General features: G+C 50.7%; 1 protein-coding gene across 1 annotated transcript in view; it reads left to right on the top strand.

Moving 5' to 3' along the window:
- The window catches only part of DHRSX (dehydrogenase/reductase X-linked), a 148,702-nt gene that overhangs the window by 103,198 nt on the left and 18,072 nt on the right, over positions 1 to 27,432 (top strand). The window contains exons 4-5 of the mRNA XM_075999110.1: positions 3,119 to 3,220; positions 9,440 to 9,647. Coding sequence (XP_075855225.1) covers positions 3,119 to 3,220; positions 9,440 to 9,647 — 310 coding nt within the window. The remainder of the gene's footprint in view (positions 1 to 3,118; positions 3,221 to 9,439; positions 9,648 to 27,432) is intronic.

Genomic DNA, 27,432 nt, shown 5'->3' with positions numbered 1-27,432 from the left:
CAGGAACGTGTCCGGGACCCGGGAGCGTGGGACGCGGGGGTCTCGGGGCCGCGCTCCCTCCACGGGCTCCAGGGGAGGCTCCTTTCCCGCCTCTCCCGGCTCCCGGGGGCCCCAGGCGTCCCCGGGCTTGTGGCCGCAGCGTCTCTCCCGTGCCTCTGCTTGTGCAATCACATAACCTTCCTCTCTTGTCTGTCTCACATCTCCCTCTGCCCCCACGACCGTTGAGATTATCTTTAGGATACTTCAGGATGATCTCCCCGTCTCGAGATACTCCGTCGCCTGCATGCATGCAGGCCCTGTTTCCGTGCACGGTGAGCACCTGTTCGCAGGTTGCGGGAATAACGACCTGGACCTTTTGGGGCAGGGAGGAGATGACAGTGTGACTCAGCCTACCCCCATGGGCTCTGGCTGAGGAGAAGCTATTTCGGCTCAGTAAAAATGCGCTCGCAGGTTTGCAAGAACGCGCCTGGCTTCCGAAGCTCACACTGCTTCCCTCTCCGAGGACAAGCTTCTGTGCTTGTTGGCGTTTTTGCATTTGCACCTTTCTCTCTCTCTCTCTCCTTCCTTCTCTGTCTTTCTCTTCCCCCTCACGGGGGCAGGAGCTGTCCCCAGCAGACAGGGCGGCCCCGTGACCTTTTCCTGCTCAGCTGTCTCTTGCCGGGTGTGCAGACGGACGGCCCAGCCCCGACACTCACGCCGACCACGTGCAAGTCCTTGTTCCAAGGTCGCCTGCGTGACCCGCGCTGAGAAACGCCTCCGTGGTGCAGCCTGGCAGGCGCGGCGACGGGTGCCCGATCATTGGAGACCCCAGGGACACCTGGCGCGGCTTGGGGTCCCCGCGGCGTCCCGGGGAAGAGCCGACACAAGAGTTTGCCTTCGGAGTCCCCAAACACGGCACGCGGACATCTCTCAGTGAGGAGGGCGCCGGGGGGCGTAGACACGCAGCATCGAGACAGTGGCCTAAGTCCTGCAGCAGCGGGGCCGTGCATGGCCTGCAGGGACCAAGGCAGGTGTGCGCGTGTGCGTGTGGTGAGGCGTGTCTCGTGTGGCGTGTGTAGCGTGTGTACCTCATCTCTGTCCTGCAGCGTAGGAAAGTGAAGGGACACACGCTGACGTACCGTGTGTCCGCACACCCTGACCGTGTTGAGTCCGGGATAATGTGTTGGAGAAAGGGGTGTCGTGTCACCCTAAGTCAGACTAAGTCATTTCCTTCTCTCCTGCGTATGTGAACAAATCTCTCTCTCTCTGTGTCTCTGTCCCTCTCTCTCTCTCTCTGACTCTCTCTCTCTTGACCTTGGTCTCTCTCTTTCTGTCTCTGTCTCTCTCTGTCTCTCTCTCTCTGCCTCTCTCTCTCTCTGTCTCTCTCTCTCTCAACCTTGGTCTCTCTTTCTGTCTCTCTCTCTGTCTCTGTCTGTCTCTCTGTCTCTCCCTGTCTCTCTGTCTCTGTCTGTCTGTCTCTCTGTGTCTCTATCTCTCTCTGTCTCTCTGTCCCTCTCTCTCTCTCTGTCTCTCTCTCTCTTGACCTTGGTCTCTCTCTCTTTCTGTCTCTCTCTCTCTGTCTCTGTCTGTCTCTCTGTCTCTCTGTCTGTCTCTCTGTCTATCTCTCTCTGTCTCTGTCTCTCTCTGTCTCTGTCTCTCTCTCTGTCCCTCTCTCTCTCTCTGTCTCTCTCTCTCGACCTTGGTCTCTCTCTCTTTCTGTCTCTCTGTTTGTCTCTCTGTCTCTGTCTCTCTGTCTCTCTCTGTCTGTCTGTCTCTCTGTCTGTCTCTTTCTCTGTCTCTCTCTGTCGCTGTTTCTCTCTGTCTCTCTCTGTCCCTGTCTCTCTCTGTCTCTCTCTCTCTGTCTCTCTGTCTCTCTGTCCATCTCTCTGTCCATCTCTCTCTCTGTCTCTCTCTCTCTGTCTCTTTCTCCCTCTCTCCCCCTCTCTCTCTCTGTCTCTCTCTCTCTCTCTCTCTGTCTCTGTCTCTCTGTCTCTCTCTCTCTCTCCTTCTCTCTCCCTGATGCTGATGAGTGAAGAGTCACTTCCGTGTTGCAAGGATGACCTCACTTTCATCGCTTCAGCCACAATTTTGGCAGACACGACACAAGGGAGGGCAAGTTGCGTGCAGCCTCTGAGGCAAGGCGTACATGCCATAACATACGTGCTTGGCATGTTACACATCTGCACAGGCACGAGGACAAAGGCAGACCACATACAGGCCGCGTTTGCACTCTGCAAGTTATGTCGCCTTTATTAAAATATGAGCCCTCCTCTGACCGCCGGCAGCCCCCTAGGTCTGAGGCTGCTCTCATCTTGGCCTCCCCAGAACTGGCCTCCGCTGCCTCCTTCCCCTGTGAGGTCCTGCCTTGGACCTCTGCACACCTGCCGCGATTTTTCCCTTCCACCCGACACCCTTCCCCGTCCCCACCTGTCAGCCTGCACACCCCCAACCTCCCTATCTGTTCCTTGTATCTCCCCAACTCCTCAGCTCTTCCCAGAAAACCCAGCGACCCCCCTACCTGCCTGACGTTATAACGTTATCTCTGGGGCCGTTCGGTTTGCAAAAACACCTGCTTTTATGATTCAACTGCAAAAGAAAAAAAAAAAAAAGGACGTGTTTGTTTCCGGGGCGTGGCGTATATCCGTTATCAATGCCACGTAACAAAACGCCAGAGGCGTGGCAGCTCGGAACAGCGCGCCTAAATTACCTCGTCATGTAGGGGGGCCAGGAGGCTGGGCGTGGCGTGACAGGGGCTCACCGGGGGCCAGGAGGCTGGGCGTGGCGTGACAGGGGCTCACCGGGCTGCAGCCAAAGTGCATCGCCTGGTCTGAGCCCCTCTCTGGACCTCAGGATCTTCTTCTAGCCTCCCTCGGTTCTTGGCGGGATCTAGTTCCTTGAGGTTGCGGGGTTGCAGCCCTGAGTTTTCCTGCCGGCTGTTGGGCAGGGGGTTCTCTGGGCTCCCGGAGGCCACCCCCCACCCCCCAATTCCTGGCCCCGTAGATTTCTCCCGACACAGCGGCTCAATTCCAGCGCTACTTCCGGGGCGGGGCAGACACTTACCCAGTTTGGAGATGACCTCAGGCTCTCGGTGGTCGGCAGGCCGGAAGGTAACCGGGCGTGTCCTTTCGTTTTTTTGCAGTGGAGTTTTTGTACTGTGACCTGGCTTCCCTGGCGTCCATCCGGCGGTTTGTCGAGACGTTCAAGCTGAAGAGGCTGCCTCTCCACGTCCTCATCAACAACGGTGAGTCCCGGCGAGATCCGGATCCCGGCTGCCGCCAAACCCCGAGGCTTGCTGTTGGCGGGGGCGGGAACCAGAGCGCTTGGCAACCCCCGGGGGGAGGGAGAGGGTCTGTGCTCTGTGTGGGCGTCCTGGGGCTCAGAACGCCATCTCCGGTGGGGTCAGGGGTGCGTTTGCTTCCGGATGATCGGCCGGGACAACGCATCCATCGAGCTTTCCTCCTGTTCCATCGTGATTTCTTCCAAGAGGGTTCACAGGCCGTGGCCGCCCCCAGCTCTGCAGAGGTTCGCGTGGGAGACAGAAAGTGGGGGGTCCCTTCTCGGCAAAGCCTCTCGGCTCTCCTGGATGCAACAGAGCCGTGGTGCCCCCCCAAAACCGCAGGCTTGGATCGGGGGCACCCAGCGTGGAGGGAGGGAAGGCGGCCGGGACGGACACTCCTCTCGCCAGACGTAGAGTGGACTCGCGGCCAGCCCGGGGGAGCTGGGGGCTTGGCCCACGCGTGCATTGACGTGGAGGAGGCAAAGATTTTCTCGCTAGTTCCGCGCCCGTGTCTGTGCGCTCCGGGACTCCCCCTCGCCGTGGGAAAATCAATGACGGTCCCAGTCCGGTGTGTTCTGCACGAGGTGGTGTCAACGTCCGCGAATAGGTTTCCCGACGGCAGGTCCCACGGATCGCGCCCGGGAAGTGGCATCGCCGAGTGTCCAGCATGGAGAAAAGAGGGGTTGCCGAGCTCCCCAAAGCCGTCTTCCCTCCACAGCTCCTGTTAACCCGTCGCGGGTCTGAAGCCTCATGAGAAATGGTCCCCAAGCTGAGTGCCACATACGTGACTTCCAAAGCCCAAGGGGAGCTGGACTTTGTGCTTCCTTCCTTCCTTCCTTCCTTCCTTCCTTCCTTCCTTCCTTCCTTCCTTCCTTCCTTCCTTCCTTCCTTCCTTCCTTCCTTCTTTCTTTTTTCATTCTTAAAGAAGCGTGATTGAAGATTCTGCAAGTGTTAAACACGTCGGGCTCGAAATGTCTTCCTTTTTTTTTTTCATCACTTGTCAGCACATCGAAAACCGGAGCAGACGGCCTCTTTCTGGCCGAGGCCGGCAGCTCGGGGGTTAACCGGACGATTCGTCGAGGGCAGACGTGATCGACGCATGCTCGATAGACCTCGTGCGGCACCGGCTCGGCACGGATGGTTTATTCGCGTCCAAATTGTGTTTGCCTAGCTTGCCACGTGCACGTCCGAGCATCGAGCATGGATAGATCTTGTGATGACCGCACGGCATTTGCGTTTTGTCTCTGCCAAATGCCTTCCCGTAACTCTCGAGGATGAATTTCCTGAGATAAAAAAAAAGGATTACTGAAGATGGTTCTCCCAACCAGAAAAAAATTAAAAAAGACGTTGATGGTGATTCTGAGTGACGGCATGCATGCCTGGCCCGGAACATACTGCACAGTCCATTCATTCATTCATTCATTCAAAAAATGGGTGCACAGTGCTAAGGAACCCCGTGCACGTTAAGGAAGGTTCTCTCTCTCGTCTCCGGCGAGGACGAGGCGTGAGGGTTTGCACGAGCAGAGATTTCAGAGGTGCAGCTGAGCCGATGCACGCTCAGGACTCACTTCCTGGCGGGGCAGGCGCCGCGGCGGCCCAGGCTCCTCACGGCCTCACTCCCCACCCGGCCATCTCCACGCAAGGCCATGACGGCTCTGCGGTCCCCCGTGGGCTCCCGCCGGGCAGTGCCGGGGCGGACGGACGACTCAGCCTCGCGCTCGCCCTCACCCCAAGGTGCCCACCCCGCGCTGTGCACGCCGCTCCCGCCAGCACCTTCTGTGCTTGCCCTCCCCAGCCCGCCGGCCGGGCAGCCCGGGCTTCCGTGCCGGGACCCGCCCCTGCCTCCCCCGGGGGCCGCTCTGAACGGGAGGCGCTCCGGTGTGCCTTTCATGCCGCACACGTGTGTGTGCGTCCGTGTGTGTGTGTGTGTGTGTGTGTGTGTGTGTGGCGCCACTTGACAAGACAGTCTGTGATGCCCGGGTGGGCTGCTCACTGCCGGATGAGGCTGGGTGTCAGGGACCCCCGGCCTCACCTCCCTGGGGCCGCTCGGTCTGTCTTCCCACGCCCTCCCTGAGCTCCGGGAAGCAGGCTGAGAAACACAGTGGATTTTAGTTGTCCGTTTCTTTCTCTCTCTCCTTCCTTCCTTCCTTCCTTCCTTCCTTCCTTCCTTCCTTCCTTCCTTCCTTCCTTCCTTCCTTCCTTCCTTCCTTTCCTCCCTCCCTCTCTCCCTCCCTCCTTCCCTCCTTCCTCCCTTCCTCCTTTACTTTCTCTTTTCCTTTGCTTTCTTTTCCTTCTTCCTTTCCTTTCCCCTTCCTTCCTCCCTCCTACCTTCCTTCCTGCCTTCATCTCTTCCTCCCTCCCTTCCTTCTCTCATTCCTTCTTCCTTTACTTTCTCCTTTCCTTTCTCCCTCCTTCCTTCCCTCCTTCCTCCTTTACTTTCTCTTTTCCTTTCCTTTCTTTTCCTTCTTCCTTTCCTTTCCCCTTCCTTTCTCCCTCCTTCTTTCCCTCCTTCCTCCTTTACTTTCTCTTTTCCTTTCCTTTCTTTTCCTTCTTCCTTTCCTTTCCCCTTCCTTTCTCCCTCCTTCCTTCCCTCCTTCCTCCTTTACTTTCTCTTTTCCTTTCCTTTCTTTTCCTTCTTCCTTTCCTTTCCCCTTCCTTCCTCCCTCCTTCCTTCCTTCCTGCCTTCATCTCTTCCTCCCTTCCTTCCTTCTCTCATTCCTTCCTCCTTTACTTTCTCCTTTCCTTTCTTTTCCTCCTTACTTTCCTTTCCCCTTTCCCTTTTTTCCTTTCTTTTCCCTTTCCCTTTCTTTCCTTTCCTTCCTCTCTCCTCTGAGTACCACTCCCCATTCCCCTACAAGACAGAGACCCCTCCCTCCCCTCCCCTGTCGGGGCCCCCCTGGCTTTGCCGCATGAGAACCACCACCAGATGGGAGGGGAGGGAGGCTTCTCTGCAGGCCAGGAGTGTGGGTGTCATTTCTCCCTGCACGGTCTAGGACTCCAGGGCCCTTTTCTCCCCCACCGTCATTTGTGACACAGCGTCACCCTTCGTGCATGCTTGTTTTTTAATGTCACCAACCCCCAGCTACACCCACAGCACGGTACTGGGGCCACCGAGGCAGCAGCCTGAATCTGACATTGCTTTGCTCTGAGCACCTCACAACTGAGGAACCCCCCCTGGGGCCAGGGACGTTGAGCAGAGGAGCCCATGACGGGGCAGCCCTCATGGCCTGGGGGGGGGGTGGGCGTCCGGGGCGCCTGTGTGGCCAGGCAGGGCCAACTGGGTAACCCTCTACACAGACACAAGCCCATAGACATGAGGAGTACTTAGAGACATGGGTCCGTGTGCAGATACACAAACACAAATACACACAGAACCATATATACATTTGTCTCTCTCTGTATATATATATATATATATATATATATATATATCTTCATATAAAATACACAGGCACATAAACATGAACACATGCCCGTACACAAGTACATAGAGAGGAATACGTAGGGAGATGGGTATGTGTGCAGATACACAACTGCAAATACACACAGAAACATATATGCGTTTGTCTTTCTATGTGTGTATATCTCTTCATATAAAATACACAGGCACATAAACACAAACACATGCCCATACACAAGTACATGGAGGGGAATACGTAGGGAGATGGGTACTTGTGCAGATGCACAACTGCACATACACAGAGAAATACATGTACATTTATGTATGTATATATATAGGTACATATAAAATGCATACAAACATGCACACATGCAAATGCACGTGCATGAAGGAATGCATAGGAAAATAGGCATATAGGCCGGGCACAGTGGCTCACGTCTGTAATCTTAGTACTCTGTGAGGCCAAGGCAGGAGGGTCACTCAAGGTCAGGAGTTCGAGACCAGCCTGAGCAAGAGAGAGACCCCGTCTCTACTAAAAAAATAGAAAGAAATTAGTTGGACAACTGAAAATATATAGAAAAAGGAAGGTGAAGCAGGAGGATCGCTTGAGTCCAGGAGTTTGAGGGTGCTGTGAGCTAGGCTGACACCACAGCACTCTAGCCTGGGCAATAGAGTGAGACTGTATCTCAAAAAAAAAAAAAAGAAAAAATGGGTATATGTATAGATACATAAATATTATACATACATATACATATATATCCCCCAATAAAATATATACATACATAAACACACATACAAGCACATACACAAATGCATATACATAGAAACATATATATATACATATATAAGACACATATACGAATATATATATATGCAAATGCATAGCCATATAAAAATGCATAAATAAGCCTACATACATATGCAAGTGGTATGTCTATGTGTATATCACTCATACATGTATGAAATGCATTTGCAAATGCAAATATGTACAGAAGCACAAAATCATATAGGTATGCAAAATCAAAATGGATGCAGTTTGTATAAAGACATCCATGTGCATAAATAACTATAAACACTCTGCATATGGAAATGTATAAACATGGAAAACTTGTTCTCATACAATTACAAACAGAAACATATACACTATATTTAGATATGCATGCAAACATAAGTATAGACATGCATATACAAGTGAATATACATGTATACGTGCACAGCCATGTACATACATTTATGCCATAACAAATGTATGTACAAATACATATGCATATGCAACTGTGTGAATAAAAATATATACATGCAACCATATATGTGTATAAGTGTATGTGTTTGAACAAATTGTGCATACATGCAAATACATGCACAAGTGCACACCTATATAAACACATACACAAGAGCATATGCATATATGTGCATGCACCATATACATCGAAATACAGAATTCCATATGCATGCATAACTCACATAAATACACATATCTACACAAGTACGTACACATGTGCGTGCAAATCCACACACATACTCGTAAGCACTTACATGCAAGCAAGCTGGCCTGCTCTGAGCGTGAGCAGTGTGGCCCGGGCATGTTTCTCGGAAGAGTCTTCCTTAAGGTCAGACCCCCGGGGTGGGGACTTTTACGGGCAGGGGTGTGACGGGGCTGTGCCTGACCGGGGAGGGGCGCCTGAGACTGGGAGGCAGGGGGTGCTGAGCGCATGACATGCTTTGCCGACGATGTTTGTAGAATCCTGTCCGGCAGGCGGGGCTGGCAGGGCCTGGGGTAAGGTCTGGCTGTGCTCGTGCTTGGTCCAGCCTTTCCCGGATGACACCTGAGGGCTGTATACGACATTTGGTGCCATGGTAACGCCCTGGGTAGCCCGTCTTGCCTTGCAGAATTGGCTTCCCGGGACGGCTTGGTGACTTAGAACGTTCTCCCAGTTCTGCGAATGTTGCTTCATTATTGTTGTTGCTTTAATCTACAATTCAAGGCATAGCGTGTTTCCCCGAAAACAAGATGGGGTTTTCTATTTTATTTTTCCTCAAGAAGACACCCTAGGGCTGATTTTCAGGGGATGTGTTATTTTTTTTTAAGTGTGAGACAACCATCTACATTGATTCAAACACAGTGAAGTCATCTTCTTCTGGAACATCATCATCACTCTCCAAACCCCGAATTCCATCCTGAATGTCTTGCGACTCTATTTCCTTTAGAACCACCAGCCCCGATCTCTCCTGTGGAGCACTAGAGCTCTCACGGGGCGGATGAGAAGGGCTGCTCGTGTTCTTTCCCGCTCCTCGACTACACACATGGGTTGTGCAGATGCGCTGCGCAGCCACGCCCGTCACTAGGGCTTATTTTCATAGCCACGCCCATCACTAGGGCTGATTTTCGGGGTGGGGCTTCTATTGCGCACACGCTTAGACATCCTGCTAAGGCTTGTTTCATGGGTAGGTCTTATTTTTGGGGGAACATGGTGGATTCTATTGCACAAAGGCTTAGAAATCTCGCTAGGGCTTGTTTCATGGGTAGGTCTCATTTTCGGGGAAACATGGTACAAGTGTGGAGACAGAGCAGGGAGGGACATTGGTGACCCCTGAGTGCCTCCCCTGCTGTACACAGGCAGGAGACCGAGGCCCAGGAGGGCTGGACGGCAGCCAGGCCCCTCCCCCTCCCCCTGGGTGCCCTGGGGCCATCCATGTCCGCGTCCCTGGAACCCCCCCTTATGTGACTTTGCCCCCCTCCCCGCCCCGCCCTACTCTGCCTGAAACCCTCCTTCTGTTCCCAGCCGGGGTCATGATGGTGCCCGAGAGGAAGACGCAGGACGGATTCGAGGAGCATTTCGGCCTGAACTACCTGGGCCACTTCCTGCTCACCCAGCTCCTCCTGGACACCCTGAGAGCGTCCGGCCGCCCCGGCCGCAGTGCCAGGGTGGTCACTGTGTCCTCGGCCACACACTACGTCGGCGAGCTGAACATGGACGACCTGCAGAGCAGGTGGGGCGCGGCCCATGCATGTCCCTAACGGTGCCCCGGGAGCATGGAAGGTCACCTGTCCTCCCCGCCGGGTATTGGGGGGGAGTTGGGCGGGTGAAGTGACACACATTGCCATCGACCATTTGTGTCTTGTCTTCAGGGGGCTTAGCTCTGTGCAAGGGTGTTGTTCTGTTTTCTGGAGAGACAGACAAGAAAGACGGGAGTCAGATAGAAACATCCTCCTCTGTGCCCCATTGCGAATGCCACCCAGTAAATTCACAGTGGGCATTGCTGCCGGCTCTTGGTGACATGTGGTGCACTGTTTTCTAATCTGTGGGTCCCTGCTAACACTTGCACATTGCTTCTAACACTTCCGTAAGGATAAAAGAGATCACTCTGCATGAATCGAGTGTCTTAGTCCACTTGGGCTGCTATAACAAAACACCGTAGACTGGGTGACTTGCAGACAGCAAGATGTTTATTGATTGCTCCCAGCTCTGCAGGCTGGAAGTGCGAGATCCCGGCGTGGCAGGGGCTGTGTCTGGTGGGGACTCACCTCCTGGTTCACAGACAGCGCCTTCTCGTCGTGTCCTCACGTGGTGGAAGGGGCGAGGGAGCTCTCTGGGGTCTCTTTTATTATAAGGACACTGGTCCCATCCGTGAGGCTCCACCCTCAGGACCTCGTCACCTCCCAAAGGCCCCATCTGCTAACTCCATCTCCTTGGGGGTGAGGGTTTGGACATGCCAATGTTGGTGGGACCTATCTGTTCAGACCACAGCAGTAGGACTCGTGTCTGTGTTTCCTTGCATGCATGCAACCCGGAGTTTGCAGAGCGCTGAGACTGCACTTGCAAAGACTTGTGTGGATGGATGCCTAGGGGGTGCCGGGGTCAGATCTGGGGAACAGCCTCTGGCATTTCCAGCAGGGTGGGCGCCCTTGTCACTCTCAGGTGTCACTCTCAGCCCCAGAACACGGAGGGCTGAAAACAGGTGAGCCCAGCCATGCAGGACCTTAACAGGTGAGTCTCCCCACAACAGCATGGGGCAGGCTGGGGGATCTGAAATATCACCCAGGGGTGTAATAACACTGATGGACCATCCAGACCTCTAAATCCGGCCTGCAGGAGACAGAGTAACGTCCCCAGGGATGTCCCTGTCCTAATCCCACGTGGTAGACAGAAGAATGTCCCCAGGGATATCCCTGTCCTAATCCCATGTGGTAGACAGAATAATGTCCCCAGAGATGTCCATGTCCTAATCCCATGTAGTAGACAGAATACTGTCCCCAGGGATGTCCATGTCCTAATCCCATGTGGGAGACAGAATAACGTCCCCAGAGATGTCCATGTCCTAATCCCATGTGGTAGACAGAATAATATCCCCAGAGATGTCCACATCCTAATCCTATGTGGTAGACAGAATAATGTCCCCAGAGATGTCCACATCCTAATCCTATGTGGTAGACAGAATAATGTCCCCAGAGATGTCCACGTCCTAAGCCCATGTGGTGGACAGAATAATGTCCTCAAAGATGTCCACGTCCTAATCCCATGTGGTGGACAGAATAATGTCCTCAAAGATGTCCACGTCCTAATCCCATGTGGTGGACAGAATAATGTCCTCAAAGATGTCCACGTCCTAATCCCTTGCTATGCACTTTTACTTCCACCTAAATTCATATGCTGAAGCCCTAAGCCCCGACTTAATGGGAATAGGAGGTGACACTTTTGTGACATAATTATGTTTAGATGACATCATGAGGGTGAGGTTCTCAGGATCAGCTCAGAGTCCTTTAAAGACCAATAAGTTCGTCCCTCCCTCTCTCTCTCTCTCGGTCTCTCTGTCTGTCTCTCTCTGTCTCTCTCTCTTGGTCTCTCTCTGTCTCTCTCTCTCTCTCTGTCTTGATGTAAGCATGGGAGCCAAGGTGAGTGAGGGGGATTTGAAGATGCCGTACTGCTGACCTCCTGTGTGGTCATTTGTCACAGGCGCAAAAGGACTCTTGCCAAGGTCTTTGCAGAAAGCAGGGGTAGCCATACTCTGAACGTGGAGCGATATCTGCTGTAGAGAAATGGCATTTGCAAAATCGGAGCTAGCCAGAGAACAACGCCCAGTGGACTTCCATGTTGCCAGAAGTCAAATATCACTTTGGACATTGGGGGACAGTGCAGGGGGCGAGACCTGGGCTCTCAATCAGGCTGCCTGGGCTGAGGTCTGAGCCCCGCACGACACTAGCTTGGTGCGCTAGACACTGTGTCTAATATCCTTGCGTTTCCAGTCCCCCCATTTGTGGAGCGACGCTAAGAACAGGTGCCCCTGTGTCACCATGACAGTCACCGTCAGACATTGCTTACCCTACAGCTTTGCACATTGCGCGGTAGGGCGGCTCAGTCAATGTTGGTGGTCCTCTTGCTATCGTGGCAAAATGCACGTGACATAAAGTTGAACATTGTGACCATTTCTAAGGATGCAGATGAGATGTGTGAGGTTCATGCACGTTGATTAGCCATCACCCTCCTCCCATCTCCAGAAGGTAGTCCTCTTCCCCAGTGGAAACCCACGGGTTAGGGATCGTGTGAATTCGTGTTCGTAGTATTTCACCCTAAAAGGAGCAACACGCTGCCTACCTTGCTCTGTTCCATCCACCTCCCGTGGGATTCCAGGGCATTGGCAGTCAAGATAGGACCTTCCCCGGTTGTCAGCCCCGGGCAGATCGGGTTCTCGGGGCTGGCACTTTGCTTGGCTTGAGTTGAGTCACCTTTCTTCTACAGCAGGAGGTCCCGCTGTGGCTCCACGTGGCCAAAGTGACCAGGGGAGGCTCCTTCCCGCCTCTCCCGGCTCCCGGGGGCTCCAGGCGTCCCTGGGCTTGTGGCCGCAGCCTCACTCCCGCCTCTGCCTCCTCCGTCTGCCTCCACGTGGCTTCTCCTCCGAGTCTGTGTCTCCTCTGCCGTCTCTCACGAGGACGCCTGTCATTGCATTTAGGGACCTCCCTAATCCAGGATGGTCTCACCTTAACTGGATCACTTTTCTGACAAGACCCTGTTTCCAAATGAGGTCCCGTCCGCAGGTACCAGGGGCCAGGACTTGCGCCTGTCCTTTTTGGAGACGCAGTTCAACCCCTGGCCGTGTTCTCTCCCTTCCTTTTTCTCTTGCATCAGTAGTTGGATGACCTAAAATTAATACTGATGACAATCATGTATCCAAGCTGCTTCTCATTTGTGCCTGATTATTCCTCCGGGGATGACGAGCGTGCATATTGTTTACAGATGGTGTTTCTGCACTTTCTCTTACGTCTTCTTTGGGGACGGCACGGATTCCTTCCAGGTAGTCTCCCTTTCCACGGTTTCAGTCTCCCGATTGATCTATTAAAGGGGAGAATATGAGTCTGCTTAGGCTGACATAACAAAGCCCCACAGGCGGGGCGGCTCAGACCACGGACATTTGTTCTCTCCCGTCCTGCAGGCTGGAAGTCCCTGATCCAGGTGTCTCAGGGCTGCTTCCTCCTGGGTCCTCTCTCCTGGGCGTGTAGACGCCGTCTCCTCCCTGTGTCCTCACGGGGTCGCCCCTCTGTGCCTGTCTGTGTCCTCGTCTCCTCTGCTCATAAGGACCCGGGTCCTGTTGGATCAGGGTCCACCCTAGTGCCTCAGTTTACCTTAATCACCTCTCTAAAGATCGGTCTCCAAACACAGCCACCATCGCGGCTGGAGTCCTGGGGATGGTCAGGGCATCGTTGGAATTTTGGAGAGCGCATTTCAGCTCGTACCATGCCTCCAGCTCTCGTCCGTGGAAGGGAACTTTGTCTCATTCGGCGTCTTCCAGTTATCCAAGGAGGAGCCGCCGGGCGGGCAGACGGTCACAGGAGGGAACCACCCACCTCTGAGTAGACGCGGCCTCCTGTGCCCTCGTGTGCCCGGCCACCTGCTCACCGGCTGTGTGTTCCTCGCGAGCTGAGTCTGATCCTCCCTTGGGCTTCCCTTCCTAGTGACAAACACCGGTGCCGTGCGTATGTCACACGCCCCGCATGTGTCTGGGGCCTCGGCGACTGCACAAAAAGAGGCGAGCTTTTATGCATTCGGGAGGCATCTCCTGCGAGACAAGCCATCCTACATACGTGCTGTGCATTCCAACCCCCCAGAGATGTGGCGCGCACGGTCGGCCACGCGGACTTCACGGGAGAAGACAAAAATAGGTGATGACCTTTGTAACTTTTACACACAGCGGGACTCACGGCCAAAGCAGATGCTATTTTTTAAAAAAAAAAAAAAATAGCTTATGAACTGTGCCTGATGACAAGCCCTGACTGCATCTGAATGGACACAGATCGGCGGTCGTCTTGCTGGTGCCGTGAGCCCAGGTGGCGTGGCCCTGACCTTCCTAGAAATCGCAGGAGCTAAGTTGTTTGGGTATTTGCTGCAATACAGGTTGGAGTTTTATTTATTTATTTATTTTTTGAGACAGAGTCTCGCTCTGTTGCCCAGGCTAGAGTGATGAGTGCCGTGGCGTCAGCCTAGCTCACAGCAACCTCAAACTCCTGGGCTCCAGTGATCCTCCTGCCTCAGCCTCCCAAGTAGCTGGGACTACAGGCACGCGCCACCACGCCCGGGTCATTTTTTCTATATATATTAGTTGGCCAGTTAATTTCTTTCTATTTATAGTAGAGACGGGGTCTTGCTCCTGCTCAGGCTGGTTTCGAACTCCTGACCTCGAGCAATCCGCCCGCCTTGGCCTCCCAGAGTGCTGGGATTACAGGCGTGAGCCACCGCGCCCGGCCCAGGTCGGAGTTTTATAAAGCAGTCACGTGACCGGCGCCAAAGGACCGACCCCTGTGTGACTGGTGCCGGACACTCATCTAAGGCATCACCAGCCAAAGCCAGAGACGACCATCGCTGCCCACACGGCGCCATGCCACGTGCTCTGGGTGGACACTCTCGGCCGGCCATGGTGTTCCAAAGCGTGGCCCTGGCCTGGTGGATTTGGGTTGCAATGTGTGTTCTCAAAGTATCCTCTCGGTAGCTCGTGTGCTACAGGACATGTAGACACTCAAACCTATGAAGATGGTGTCGGGGCTCGCCAAACAGTACCCCAAAACGGAGTCCTCAGAAGCAAAAGTTTCCCTGGACTTTTCTCCCGCCCTCCTGTCTCTGTCCCATCCTCCCGTGACGTAGCTGTGGAAACTAGAATTCCTCTTCCCCAAGGCGGGTCATACAATCCAGAGCCCCCTTTTCCCCAAATCCAGCTGTAAACCCTAAAAGTACGACTCCAACTCTGCCTCCACGTTTCTGCGTGAAACTGGCTGTAAGGGAATTCTCCGCCTGCCTTGTCCGGCTGTGGGTCACGAGACCCCCACTCCAGAGAGGGTCCCGCCCCACACCCAGCAGGAAGGAGGCCGCTCAGAGAGGCCAAGAAGAGTCCGGACGGACGGGCCCTGCTGGGTTCCCCACTCCGTCCGCCAGCGTCAGATCACGCCCTTCTGCCCCATCGAATTTCCACACGGCTGTCCACGCGGCGTTGGACCTGAGCATAAACATGGACGGTTTCCCCTGCATCTCTGGGTCTTCTCTCTGAAGGCTCCCGTGGGCACATGTTAAATACACACGTGTGTGCCTCTTCTCCTGCTAACCGATCTGTCTCGAGTTTGTGATTTTTCAAAGAACCTGCAGAGGACCTGGGATCCCTGAAATAGCTAAAGCGCTCGGGTCAGGAACCAGCAGGCTTGGGGAGCCCACGTAAACCGCGGGCTCATAAACGGCGAGTGTGGGACCCAGTCTACTCACACCCGGTTACGTTCTTGGGGTATATAACTAGGCTCGGTGCCTGGGCAGAGACTGGAGCAATGAGGCCACAAGCCAGGGGACGCCTGGGGTCATCAGGAGCTGGAAGATGCAGGATGGAGCCTTTCCTAGAGCCTCCCGAGGGAGCCTGGCCCTGCAGATGTTGTGATTTCTCTGAGCTGTGCTAGCAGGAGCAGCGTGAATTCTCTGAGTCACGCTTGGATCAGCCGCCTGGTTCCCTGAGCTGCCCTAGGACCAGCGCGTGGATTCTCAAACCTGTGCTAGGGCCAGCGGTGTGGGTCTTCTGAGCCACGTCCCGCACAGCCATGTGGGCTCTCCGAGCCACGCCAACCCAGTCCTGGGTTACTCTAGGACCGGCCCACAGGTGCACTGGGATTTTGGGAGCTTTGCAAGGAGCAGTGCTGGAGAAACCATCCCTGCACGGTGAGGGCCACTCACCCCCTGGCCTTCCTGGGTTTTCTCTCCTCATTTATTTATTTCTTAGCATACAAAATGCGTGCAGCCCTTGGGCAGCCCCCGTGGTCTCTGTGAGGCGCATGCATGCCAAGGAAGAGAGGAAATGACATGTATTCCCGAGAGCTTCTGATTCAGCCTCAGGCTTGGCTCACACAGAGATGCCCTGAGCTGAACCACCCGGCAAAGACGTCTCCTCCTCCAGGGGTGGTTCTCTTGGCCCCGAGGGCACAGGGTCCACACAGCATGAGCAGGCGTCTGTCTACTGAACCATGCAGAGACGTGACTTCCTGTGGCAGGTAGGCGTGTACGGAGGAACGGGTGGATAATAACGTCTCACAAAGCGAAAAGTGTGCGTGCGTTTTTAGATTTTCCTCAATACATCCAAATAACCAGACCTTTAAATCTATCAGTTTATTTTTTAAGATGTTTGCCAAAAGAGGATGAGACCATAGGGTCCCAAGAGCAGCGCTGGGAGCTTGTTGGAAATGCAACCGCTCAGAGCTGCTGACCCCACACCCCGGGGCTGGAGTCCAGGCAGAGCGAGTTGCCGTCAACCCTCTAGGGAGCTTGGATGCATGCTAAAATTGGAGAACCACTTGAATTTAAAACACACTGCTTTTTTTTTTCTTCTTCTTCTCTCTCTCTCTCTCTCTCTCTCTTTTTTATATGAAAGATTTGGTTTTTGGCTTTCCTCCCACGTAAACACCGCCTGTAATTAGTGTTAATTGCCAAGACTGATTTGCTGGCTTGGAAAATTCTAGTTTTTGTAAAGGCACAAATCACCGCGATATTTGTAAAGCGTTGCAGAAATCCAAGAGGGTCGTGACACACACCGAGGGGAACTTGTCTCTTCCGCTCGGCTGAGCCGGAACATGCCCGGAGTCAGATAACACTTCAGAGGGAAAAAGGAGAACGAAAATGTGTCAAAGATCGGTTTGTGATGAATGAAACCCACAAAGAAATGGATAGCATCGGTGAAAAATAAGTTGTGTTTTGGGGGACGTGGGTCAAGAAGCTATACGTTATTTCAGGCGATATTATTTCCCGTTTGCCAAACTGTACAATGCATCTTCCAAGTGAGCATTTCAGATGAGACGAGGAAACATAAAAAAGAAAAAGAAATAAAGAAACTCTGTGCGACGTTTATGGTGTGGACCGAGTTTTTGGTGTTTGTTGCAGTAGTCATACAAAACAAATGCACCTGTTCTAACAGCAGTTCAAGTTGCAAACAGAAAAAAAAATGCTTCAAAATATAAACTGTTAGTTCTTTAATTTGCAAGAGAGTAGAAGAGGTATGACTATTCCTTATGTATCATCTACCAAATTCTATCCTCCACTTTTTAAGATTATTTCCTTTGAGATCCTTAGATGTATCTTTCAAAGCAGTACTATTTCTGAAATCTAAGGTAGAGCCCTCCTACAACACATAATCTACAGTTTTGAGGACTGAACTCTGACTTTTGTTTGTTTGTTTTCTCTTGCTCAAATTCCTTTCTAAAAGGTCCGGTAAGTCACAACTTACAAACCATAAAATCTCATGAAATGATTTTTGGTTCTTTGTTTGTTTGTTGTTTTGTTAACCCAGTATAATGTGGCTTGCTTTCCAACCTGACTCTGCTAGGGTATCACATGACAGATGGCAGACCCCTTATCTAAACTCAAACACTCCTTTCTGCCAGCTCCAGGTCTTTAGACAAAAACTTGATTCTTTCAACCAATTTTCAACGACAGAAATCTCTAAAACCTACCTATGATGACTTACATGACCCTGGGCTTCAAACTGTCCCGCCTTTTTGGGTTGAACCAACGTATACCTTCCACGTATTATTGATTTATGATTTTACCTGCAATTACTGTTTCCATGCATGTAGAAAACCAAACCATGTTGTGGCTGCCCCAGGTGCATTTTCTCAGAATCTCTTGAGACTGTGTTCTCCGGGCCTCAGTCATTCATATTGGCTCATGATAAACCTCTTTAAATATTCTGGCAGAATTTGGTTTTTCTGTTGACAATTCCTTAGGAATTATACCTATTCACCAGGGTGAATGTGCCGTTTCTACAACATACCTGATGGTTTAGGGTGGGGCCAACTATTCTTCCAGTGTGAGTTTCCCTGCGGGAACCTGCTGAGTGACAGACCCAGGTTCCTGCCATGTTGTTGCTCTGCATCCACCAAGGCATGCATGGTCCAGCTCTGCAAAATCAAAGCCTGCCCTTCCCTCAACCCAGGTTCCCGTGCACAAAAAATAGGAAAGGGGTGAGGGAGAGGTGGGGGACCTCAAGGCCTATCCATCCACCTGCCTGGTTATGCCCCATGTCTGAGTCATGCTGACATCACTTCCCCTCTCACCCTATTGGTGAGACCTGGGTCACATGACCCCAATCTCCCTGCAAGGCAGGCTGGGAAACGTGGTCCGCCTGGCCGCCATATGCATAGCTCTGACTCTCTGCACCTTGGGGTGCAGCGAAGCAGATTGTGGGGGGAAACCACAGTCTACGTCACATGCGAAAACCTCAAGTGGGCAAAAATTCACAGGGGAGGTAGTGTCCTTATCTGAGGACCTCAGGCAGGCGTCACTTGAGGGCCGTGGAGGAAGCCTTTGTGATTCTTCACTGGTGGTAGTGCCAAGCTGCGAAAGAGACTTTGTTCTCCTAAATGATCCCAGAAAGAAGAGCCAGGGTTCCTTCTCCTCCAGGAAATCCTGCCTTCCTCTCCAGCTTGCTGTGAATGCATAGAACCACTTCCCTCCTTCTCTTCCCTTTCCACTCCCGAGCTCCGTGAGCAACCAGGGCAGCGTTGGGATTCTCGAGTCAGGAATGGAACCCGTTTCTCAGGTTCTGCGTGCCTCAGCACTGGAGGAGGCTGCTTCGTGGGGGCCACCTGAGACGTTGCATCACCCGCTTTGCGGGTGTGTCGGGGAACCTCGTATCTCTCCACGTTGTCTTCCCTCCACTCGTGTCTGTCTCTGTGGCCAAATTGCCTCATTTTATAAGCACACCACTCAGGCTGGATTGAGCCTCACCCTAATGGCCTGATTTTAACTTCGTTCCGTCTGTAAAGATTCTGTTTCCAAAGAAAGTCACATGCTAAGGTCCTGGGGTTAGGACTTCGGCATAACTCTTTTGACGATGACACGATTCAGCCCATCCTGTGATTCCCACCCTCCCTCCCTTCTGGGGTGAAAGATCTGTAATCTTCTAATCTTCCTTCTTCTTCTTCCTTCTTCAAATCTTTCCTTCACTTGGATTTTCCCTCGGAGATTTAACATAGACATGGTCGTGCCTCCTCTGTTGAGTGTAGCCGCTTTGCTTTGATCAGTTTCCCAAACCTACCGTGTTTCCCCCAAAATAAGATAGGGTCTTATCATTTATTTTTCCTCAAGAAGACACCCTAGGGCTTATTTTCAGGGGATGTGTTATTTTTTTTTTTAAGTACGGTACAGCCATCTACATCTATTCAAATAGAGTGAAGTCGTCTTCTTCTGGAACATCATCCTCACTCTCCAGACCCCAAATCCCATCCTGAATGTCTTGCGACTCTGTTTCCTTTAGAACCGTCGGCCCCGATCTCTCCTGTCGAGCCATAGAGCTCTCACGATGGGGCGGATGAGAAGGGCTGCTCGTGTTCTTTCCCGCTCCGCGACCACACGCACGGGTTGTGCAGACGCTGCGCAGCCACGCCCGTCGCTAGGGCTGATTTTCATAGCCACGCCCATCACTAGGGCTGATTTTCATAGCCACGCCCATCATTAGGGCTGATTTTCATAGCCACGCCCATCATTAGGGCTGATTTTCATAGCCACGCCCATCACCAGGGCTGATTTTTTCATAGCCACGCCCCTCACTAGGGCTGATTTTCGGGGTGGAGCTTCTAGTGTTTGTATGCGGCTGGGATTCACGTGACACCGTGATATTTGGTCATCTTCCCCGGGTGGAAAAACTCGGACGTCTTTCTCTGTTTACGGTGTTTTCTGAGTTCCTGGTGGGTGCATCATCATCTGTAGCAGGGACCCCCAACCTGTGGTGAGCCGTGCAATTATTTCGTTATACGTTACAATGTAACGATAATCGAAATAATCGAAAGTGCACAACAAAGGTAATGCACTCGAGTCATCCCCAAATCATCCCCCTTCAACCCCCGGTCCATGCAAAAATTGTCTTCTATGAAAACGGTCCCTGGTGCCAAAAGGGTTGGGGGGCCGCTAATCTGGAGTATTCAACCTAGGTGTTCTAGGGCAAATGTGACATAATAGTTTGTATTAATACTCTTGAAGGAGGGATTATTTACTTACAAATGCATTGCAGGCCCGGCGTACTGGCGGCTCACCGAAATGTTGCTCCTGATCAGATTTAGCAGGCATCTGAAAAAATATATCTGCAGACAACTAGGTTATGAGTCGGAGATTGCGTTTCCGCAATTGTGTTTGCCCTGTGGTTATGCATTAATGTCTCGTAACGGAAGCCAAACGGATATAAATGCAGCTTATTAATATGAGGTTAACGTAAAAAAATAAAATAAAAAAGCAAGCATCTTTTCTTCTACACAAGTGCCTGTCAGCGGGCATAAATAATGAATGATAACGCCGCCTGTTTATCAGCATAAAAGGAGGCTGTCTGAGCTGTTGCGTACGCTTATGGTGCCTTATCCATCAAAGTAATTAATGAAGGGCTCCTTCCTTACATAAACTGTCAGGGTCAGGTCTTTGTGATGTGTAACAACAAGAAGGCACTAATGTTTTATGTAATAAGAATCAAACAGGGAACTCAAATACCCTTTTCCAAGGTCTGTATTCTGCAGCACATGTGTTTTGTTTGCTTTTTAATTCAACAAGAAAGCTCATTAAATGATATTTCTTTTTTCCCGTTTTTTTTTTTTTTTCTTGAGACAGAGTCTCACTTCTGTTGCCTGGGCTACAGTGCCATGGCGTCAGCCTCGCTCACAGCAACCTCCAACTTCGGGGCTCAAGCGATCCTCCTGCCTCAGCCCCCCTAGTATATGAGACTACAGGCGTGCGCCACCATGCCCGGCTAATTTTTTATATTTTTAGTTGCCCAGCTAATTTATTTTTTTCTATTTTTGGTGGAGACAGGGTCTTGCTCTTTCTCAGGCTGGTCTTGCACTCCTGACCTCAAGCGATCCTCCCGCCTCGGCCTCCCAGAGTGCTGGGATTACAGGCGTGAGCCACCGCACCTGGCCTAAATGATATTTTTAAATGATTTAAGATATTGCTTTGTAAATTGCATGGTAATATGCACAGATAATTGCTAAAACAGTTGAGGGAGTTCAGTAAACGGACTCTTCCAGAAACAATTAAAATAATACAAGGGGTCCACGGTTTTCTGGGGCAGGAGGGCAGTAATCGGCTTGTTCTACAATAAAATGGCTCCAAGCCAGTGAGAGAAGCTATTAATACCACTAAGTGAATACCTGACTTAAAATGGTGGTGACATCCTGATAAATCCATTGACAGCTAAAAATATCCTAAGTCGAAAGTGCATTTGGGGCCAGGCGCAGTGGCTCACGCCTGTAATCCCAGCGCTTCCGAAGGCTGAAGAGAGAGGATTGCTTAAGGCCAGGAGTTCAAGACTAGCCGGGGCAACACAGCAAGACCCCATCTCTGCAAAAAATAAAAAATAGCCAGGTAGAGTGTCTCACACCTGTAGACAGGAGGATCACATGAGCCCAGGAGTTGGAGGCTGCAGAGAGCTGCAGTGGTGCCACTGCACTCCAGCCTGGGCAATACAGCGTAAGAAACTGTCTCTTAAAAATAAAAAGCAAAAAGTACATTTTTGACTTCAAATAATTTTAGGCTAGGGTGCATTTATCCAGATGTAACTCCAAAGAAAGACAAGAAGTGTACTGAAAGCTTTTCGCTTTTGCACTATAGTAAAGTCTAGGGTCCTCTGTACCTGTGTGTGTATGTGTATGTACATATGTAAATATGCATGCATGTGCATGTATGTATACATGCATGCATGTGTACGAATGTATGTGCGTATGTGTATGTATACATATCCCTCACACACACAATGTCATCAGTGGCTATTTCTGAGATGGGAGGAGGAATTTAAAATTATGATTTTTCTTCTAGTTCTTTTAATTTTTTTTTTTACAACCTATATGTATATCTTTTATAATAATGAAAAATGCAAGTTATCTTTGAAAAGATCTCTCGGGGTATATGTCTGATCCGGTGGAAGGGGTACAAGCCTGTGCCACCCCCAAATACGTACCTTTGGCGTAAGAATTATTTTGAGCTAGAAGCCATTGAGAACCAATAGATGTAGGAAAAACTTCCTGCTTCCCCTAACTTCCTAAGAGTAGAGTGTAAATTTCCCCCTTTGGATAGGAAATTTACATTTACGAAGGAAATCTCTATTTGTAAAGGTATCTGCGTACCGGGAAGAGAGCCACTCCCAGGGACCACTCCCTCCACGTAGGAGATGCTCATCTAACAAGACGCCCCTATTGACCAGATATCTTCTCCCCTCCCCTTCCCATAACTGGCCCGCCCACCCAGAAGCCCCAAACCCCTTTTCTTTTGTTTAGCCTAAGATGCTATGCAAGCCTCAATCGTCTGTCCATCTGCTTAAGCCACTGTTTTTCTTTGTGAAACGTCCATGTTGCATTTTATCAGTTTAATTTGCAGGCCCCAGGCACTGAACATAATAGGGTAGTTAGAGGTAAAAAAGATTTTTTTCTAAAATCTCTCACATGACTCAATTAAAATGTTAAGCTTTACCCATATATACATGGTGTGATATATATATAATTAATATGCATTATTTGTGTTCAAAAATACAATGATTCGCCTTGCATTCTCTGCACCTGGTAGAGGAAGTTCGCTATTGATAACATCCTTCTCTCTGCTTTTGTTTGACGGAGCTTCAAAATTATTCTATACGTAGTTACAGCAACAACCTATGATTCATTTAAAACTATTTTCGAAATATATGTGTTTATGGTGTTTTGGTCCTGCTGTTTCTCGCCGTTTATTTCAAAGCATGCATTTAAAAATTCCGTGTTGAGAAGCAGGCCCAGTAGGCATTTGGTGAATTTGTCTCGCCCTGTAGTTTATAGGTCGATGTTCTCTCTTTGCTGGGTGTTTCTTCTGTTAATCTTGACACAGCCTCTGGGTCGTTTTCAACGCCAAGTCCTCCCGCCGGTCCTTAGGGTTTTATTTACGAAGCTTCTCGGGGGGAATCGGGTTGTTTTTATTTCCTGTCATTCCTTTCCGCTTCTGCTGTGGATATTTCTTTATCCCTAAATCCATTGCGGAGTCTCTCCTCAAACCACTTGTACTCTTGGACTTTCTTTCTGTTCCTCCTCTTGGACAGAAACGTGTTGACTTTTTCCCCCTACGTAGTATTTTTTTTTTTTTTTTTTTTTTTGAGACAGAGTCTCGCTTTGTTGTCCAGGCTAGAGTGAGTGCCGTGGCGTCAGCCTAGCTCACAGCAACCTCAAAATCCTGGGCTCGAGCGATCCTTCTGCCTCAGCCTCCCGAGTAGCTGGGACTACAGGCATGAGCCACCATGCCCGGCTAATTTTTATATATATATCAGTTGGCCAATTAATTTCTTTCTATTTATAGTAGAGACGGGGTCTCGCTCTTGCTCAGGCTGGTTTTGAACTCCTGACCTTGAGCAATCTGCCCGCCTCGGCCTCCCAAGAGCTAGGATTACAGGCGTGAGCCACCGCGCCCGGCCCCTACGTAGTATTTTTAACGTTCTCTCTCCTCCGTGCTGCCACGAGAAGCCTTAATCACGGACGCCGTCGGTTTATTCTCGAGGAATCTGCGATTCTGGGGCTCGCCTTCTGCCTTTTAAAGAAACAAGCCCTTAATCCACGCTCCAACCCCAGCAGTTCAGACCCAAGTGCTTGCACCCCGATATTTGAGTGACCCAAATGCCAGGGGGGAAAGCCAGCCTTCACCTCTCCCCACTTAATAGCTCCCTGTTTGCCGGAGTTCCTCCCCTCTCCTGGGATGAAGAGATCAGGGGGATTTGCCTTAAAAAGATATCTTGACAGTAATTGCAGGGTTGTGGCCTGTCTCGGATCAAGAAGGAGACTTGAGCTCTGAGCTGCCCCATTTCTTGTTCTAAAAATTTCTTCAGCCCCTATATTATGCATATTCAATCTTCCTCCTTTCTTAACACCCCCAGAAAGTTATGTTTGGATTTTTTGTTATTTTTTTTTTTTTTTTGAGACAGGGTTTCACTCTGTCCCCGGGCAGAGAGCAGTGGCATCATCACAGCTCACTGCAGCCTCAAACTCCTGGGCTCAAGCCATCCTCCTGCCTCAGCCTCCCGAGTAGCTCAGACTACAGGCATGCGCCACCACGCCCGGCTCATTTTTTCTATTTCTGGTAGAGACGGGGTCTCTGCTCTTGCTCAGGCTGGTTGCAAACTCCTGAGCTCAAGCGATCCTCCTGCCTCGGCCTCCCAGAGTGCTGGGATGACAGGCGTGAGCCTCTGTGCCTGGCCATGTCTGGACTTTTTTATTTTTATTTTTTGCTAAATTTCCGTGCTAAAGGGATCATTCGTCACCTTGTGCTGACCTTTTGCCCGTCCTTAATTCCAAGGCAGCAGACCTGGCGTTTGTTTTTCGGTAGAAATCAGATGGACCCCGGCCTAAACCTCCGAACTGTGCACGTGGCTTTTCATTGCCAGTGGCTTCCTGGTGGCCACGGTGTCCTGGGAGAACTGCCGGAGGCAGAACGGAGCCCCAAGGGGGTTGATTAAGGATGTCACTTGCCCGCACGCAAGCACCCACATGTGCCCTTTGGGAAGCGACAAGGGACTTCTCAGAACGTCAGGGCTGCAGGCTGCCGTTCCCCGGGGCACCAGCTTTCAGAGCTGGGCCTTCAACTCTGCTTTCGTCTCCCGTTAAATGAGGAGGAGGAGGAGGAGGAAATTGTCCGGTCGCTGGGCTCACAGAGACGTGACTTTCTATTCCCGTCCTGAGCTTCCCTCCTTAGGGGCCGGGCAGGCTCTGCCCGCCGCTTCCCAAAAGGAAGGGTCAGCTGCCCGCTGCTTGGATAGGTTACGGCAGTTGAAACCCTAAGCATGGGCGCTTGCTAAACCGTAAATGCTGCAGGCCTCATTTGTCACGGACAATGGGGTCCACATTCAACCACCCGTTCAATACATCTCACTTTCAGGGATGTGTAAATCCCATGTGCATTTAAGAAATAATTTATAGCAGTCCTCCTTCACGAAGCATTTTCATTGAATCTCTCTAGGCAGAAAGGATTTTGAAAAATATAGATTCTTACTGTTGCCGTAAGGCAAATTTCAAACGCCGGCGTTACTAGGATAAAAGATTGTTGATGGTAAGAGCTAAACGTCTGTAAAACGATGTGAAGAGGCTTATTGTGAGCCAAGTATGAGTGGCCACGGCCCAGAGAGACACAGGCTTAAGAAGTTCTGAGAAAGTGTACCAGAGGCAGTTGCGTTACAGTTTGGTTTGCCCACGGAAAAGGAGCCAAACTCTATAAAATAACGTAGAGAGGCTTATTCTGAGCCGGATTTGAGGACCAGGGCCCGGAGCCACGCCCGGGGAGCCTTGAGCAGGTGGACTGGCCGTGGCTGGGCCGCGGTTTGGTTTCACGAACTTCAGGGAGAGGCAGGGGTCACAGGTGAAGTCACACATCAATACATGGAAGCTGGACGTTGGTTTGGCACAAAAAGGTGGGACATCTCGAAGTGGGGGCTTACAGGTCATGGGTGGGTTTAGGGACTCTTCGGTTGACAACTGGCTGAAAGCGTTAGGCTTTGTCTAAAAGACCCACAGTTGGCAGGAAGAAACTAAGAGGACCTTTCACGTGATGCTACACTGGAATCAGGCTGGGAAGTAAACCCCGTTATACTGGGCCAACAAAACCTGTTTCGTGGGATGTTATCATTTGTAGGTGGGACTTTCCAGGCCCCCCTTGGGAAGGAATTTGGGCAACAGAAAAAGATCGGCGTTTAATCCTCAGGTTTGATAGTTTTCAGGGAGACAGGATCTGCTGGTAGAACCATGAATCAGTACATACAGAGTATACAGTTGGCTCGGCCTGGAAAATCGGAACATGTCCAGGTAGGGGATTGCAAGTCATTGGTGGGTTCTGAAGTTGGCAGTTGGTTAAGAGAGCTAGGCTTGGTCTAAAAATTTGGGGTGAGTAGGGAATGAATGCCCAAGTTAAGGTAAGGTTGTTTTGTTTTAATCTGCCATGTGATAAAAAAATGAAATAAACAGAGACAAGACCTGTTATTCTAGATTCTGTGGATTGTAAGGCTTGGTTCAACCCTTGCCTGGTAAGGCCTTAGGGTCTGTCTTAGGGTCTCTGTTTTAACACGGATGCAGGCCAGTTGCTGTGTCTAAACCCCAAAAGGGAAGGGGCTTATAAGGACTGACCTGTCTTCACTCCATGGCTTAGATCTCAGTTTTAAGGCTTTTCTTGGTCTCCTTGGTCAAGGCAGGGTCTGTTCAGTCAGTGCCAGGCTTAGGGTTTTATTTTTATTCTGCAAGAGACACAGTTTTCAAGATGTGGATACAAGCTGTCAAGTTGCCCATCAGAAAGATATTTGCATTTGTTCTGCAGGTGCCCACACTTCTCTGGGACGTCTGGACAATTTCTCCCAGGTTCTTCAGCCAAGAAGAATGATGATTTTTCTTATCTAGAAAATACAGTGGCTCACGCCTGTAATCCTAGCACTCTGGGAGGCCGAGGTGGGAGGATCACTGAAGGTCAGGAGTTCGAAACCAGTCTGAGCAAGAGCGAGACCCCCGTCTCTACTATAAATGGAAAGAAATTAATTGGCCAACTAATATATACAGAGAAAAAATGACCCGGGCATGGTGGCGCATGCCTGTAGTCCCAGCTACTCGGGAGGCTGAGACAGGAGGATTGCTTGAGCCCAGGAGTTGGAGGTTGCTGTGAGCCAGGCTGACGCCATGGCACTCACTCTAGCCTGGACAACAAAGTGAGACTCTGTTTCAAAAAAAAAAAAAACAAGAAAAAAGAAAATACAGTGCACAGTAGAAATTGTACAGGGGTAGGGGAGAAGGTTTCCAAACCAAAACCAGTATCTATTCCTCAATGATGTTACAGAGTAACCAAAAGTCACCCTACACAGGGAAAATGGAAAATTGTAGCTAAAGGTATCTTTGTTTACAAAATAATCGTTACAAAATGTTACAGATTCTTTCCTTTGTATGGAGACTTTTGGAATAGATACCCTGTATTTATATCTATACTGTTTTCTATGTTTGAAGTATTTCTCTTTCGCTTTGATCATTTTTTTTTCCTCTTGTGTGCTTTCTTTGGGCAAACGTTCTCAGTTCCCTTCTCTAAATAATTAGGCAAAGGTTTGGGTGTTTGGTTCAGGTATTTCAGTTTCCTGTGCTTATTTAGTAAGAAACTTTGTTGGTGAGAGGCCTTGAATTCTCACAGATGGCTTTCCTGGAAGTAATGGCATGACCGTGTGGTTTCTTCCTTTTCATCTTTGAACGTCTTAAACTTTTTTTTTCGGTTTCATGATCTTATCTTTGTCTATTTCACATAAATAACATGCT

Source organism: Microcebus murinus, chromosome X (assembly GCF_040939455.1).
Source record: "Microcebus murinus isolate Inina chromosome X, M.murinus_Inina_mat1.0, whole genome shotgun sequence".
In the NCBI taxonomy this organism is placed as follows: domain Eukaryota; kingdom Metazoa; phylum Chordata; class Mammalia; order Primates; family Cheirogaleidae; genus Microcebus; species Microcebus murinus.
The sequence above is the reverse complement of the archived record's forward strand: the minus strand, read 5'-3'. Positions and strand labels throughout refer to the sequence as shown.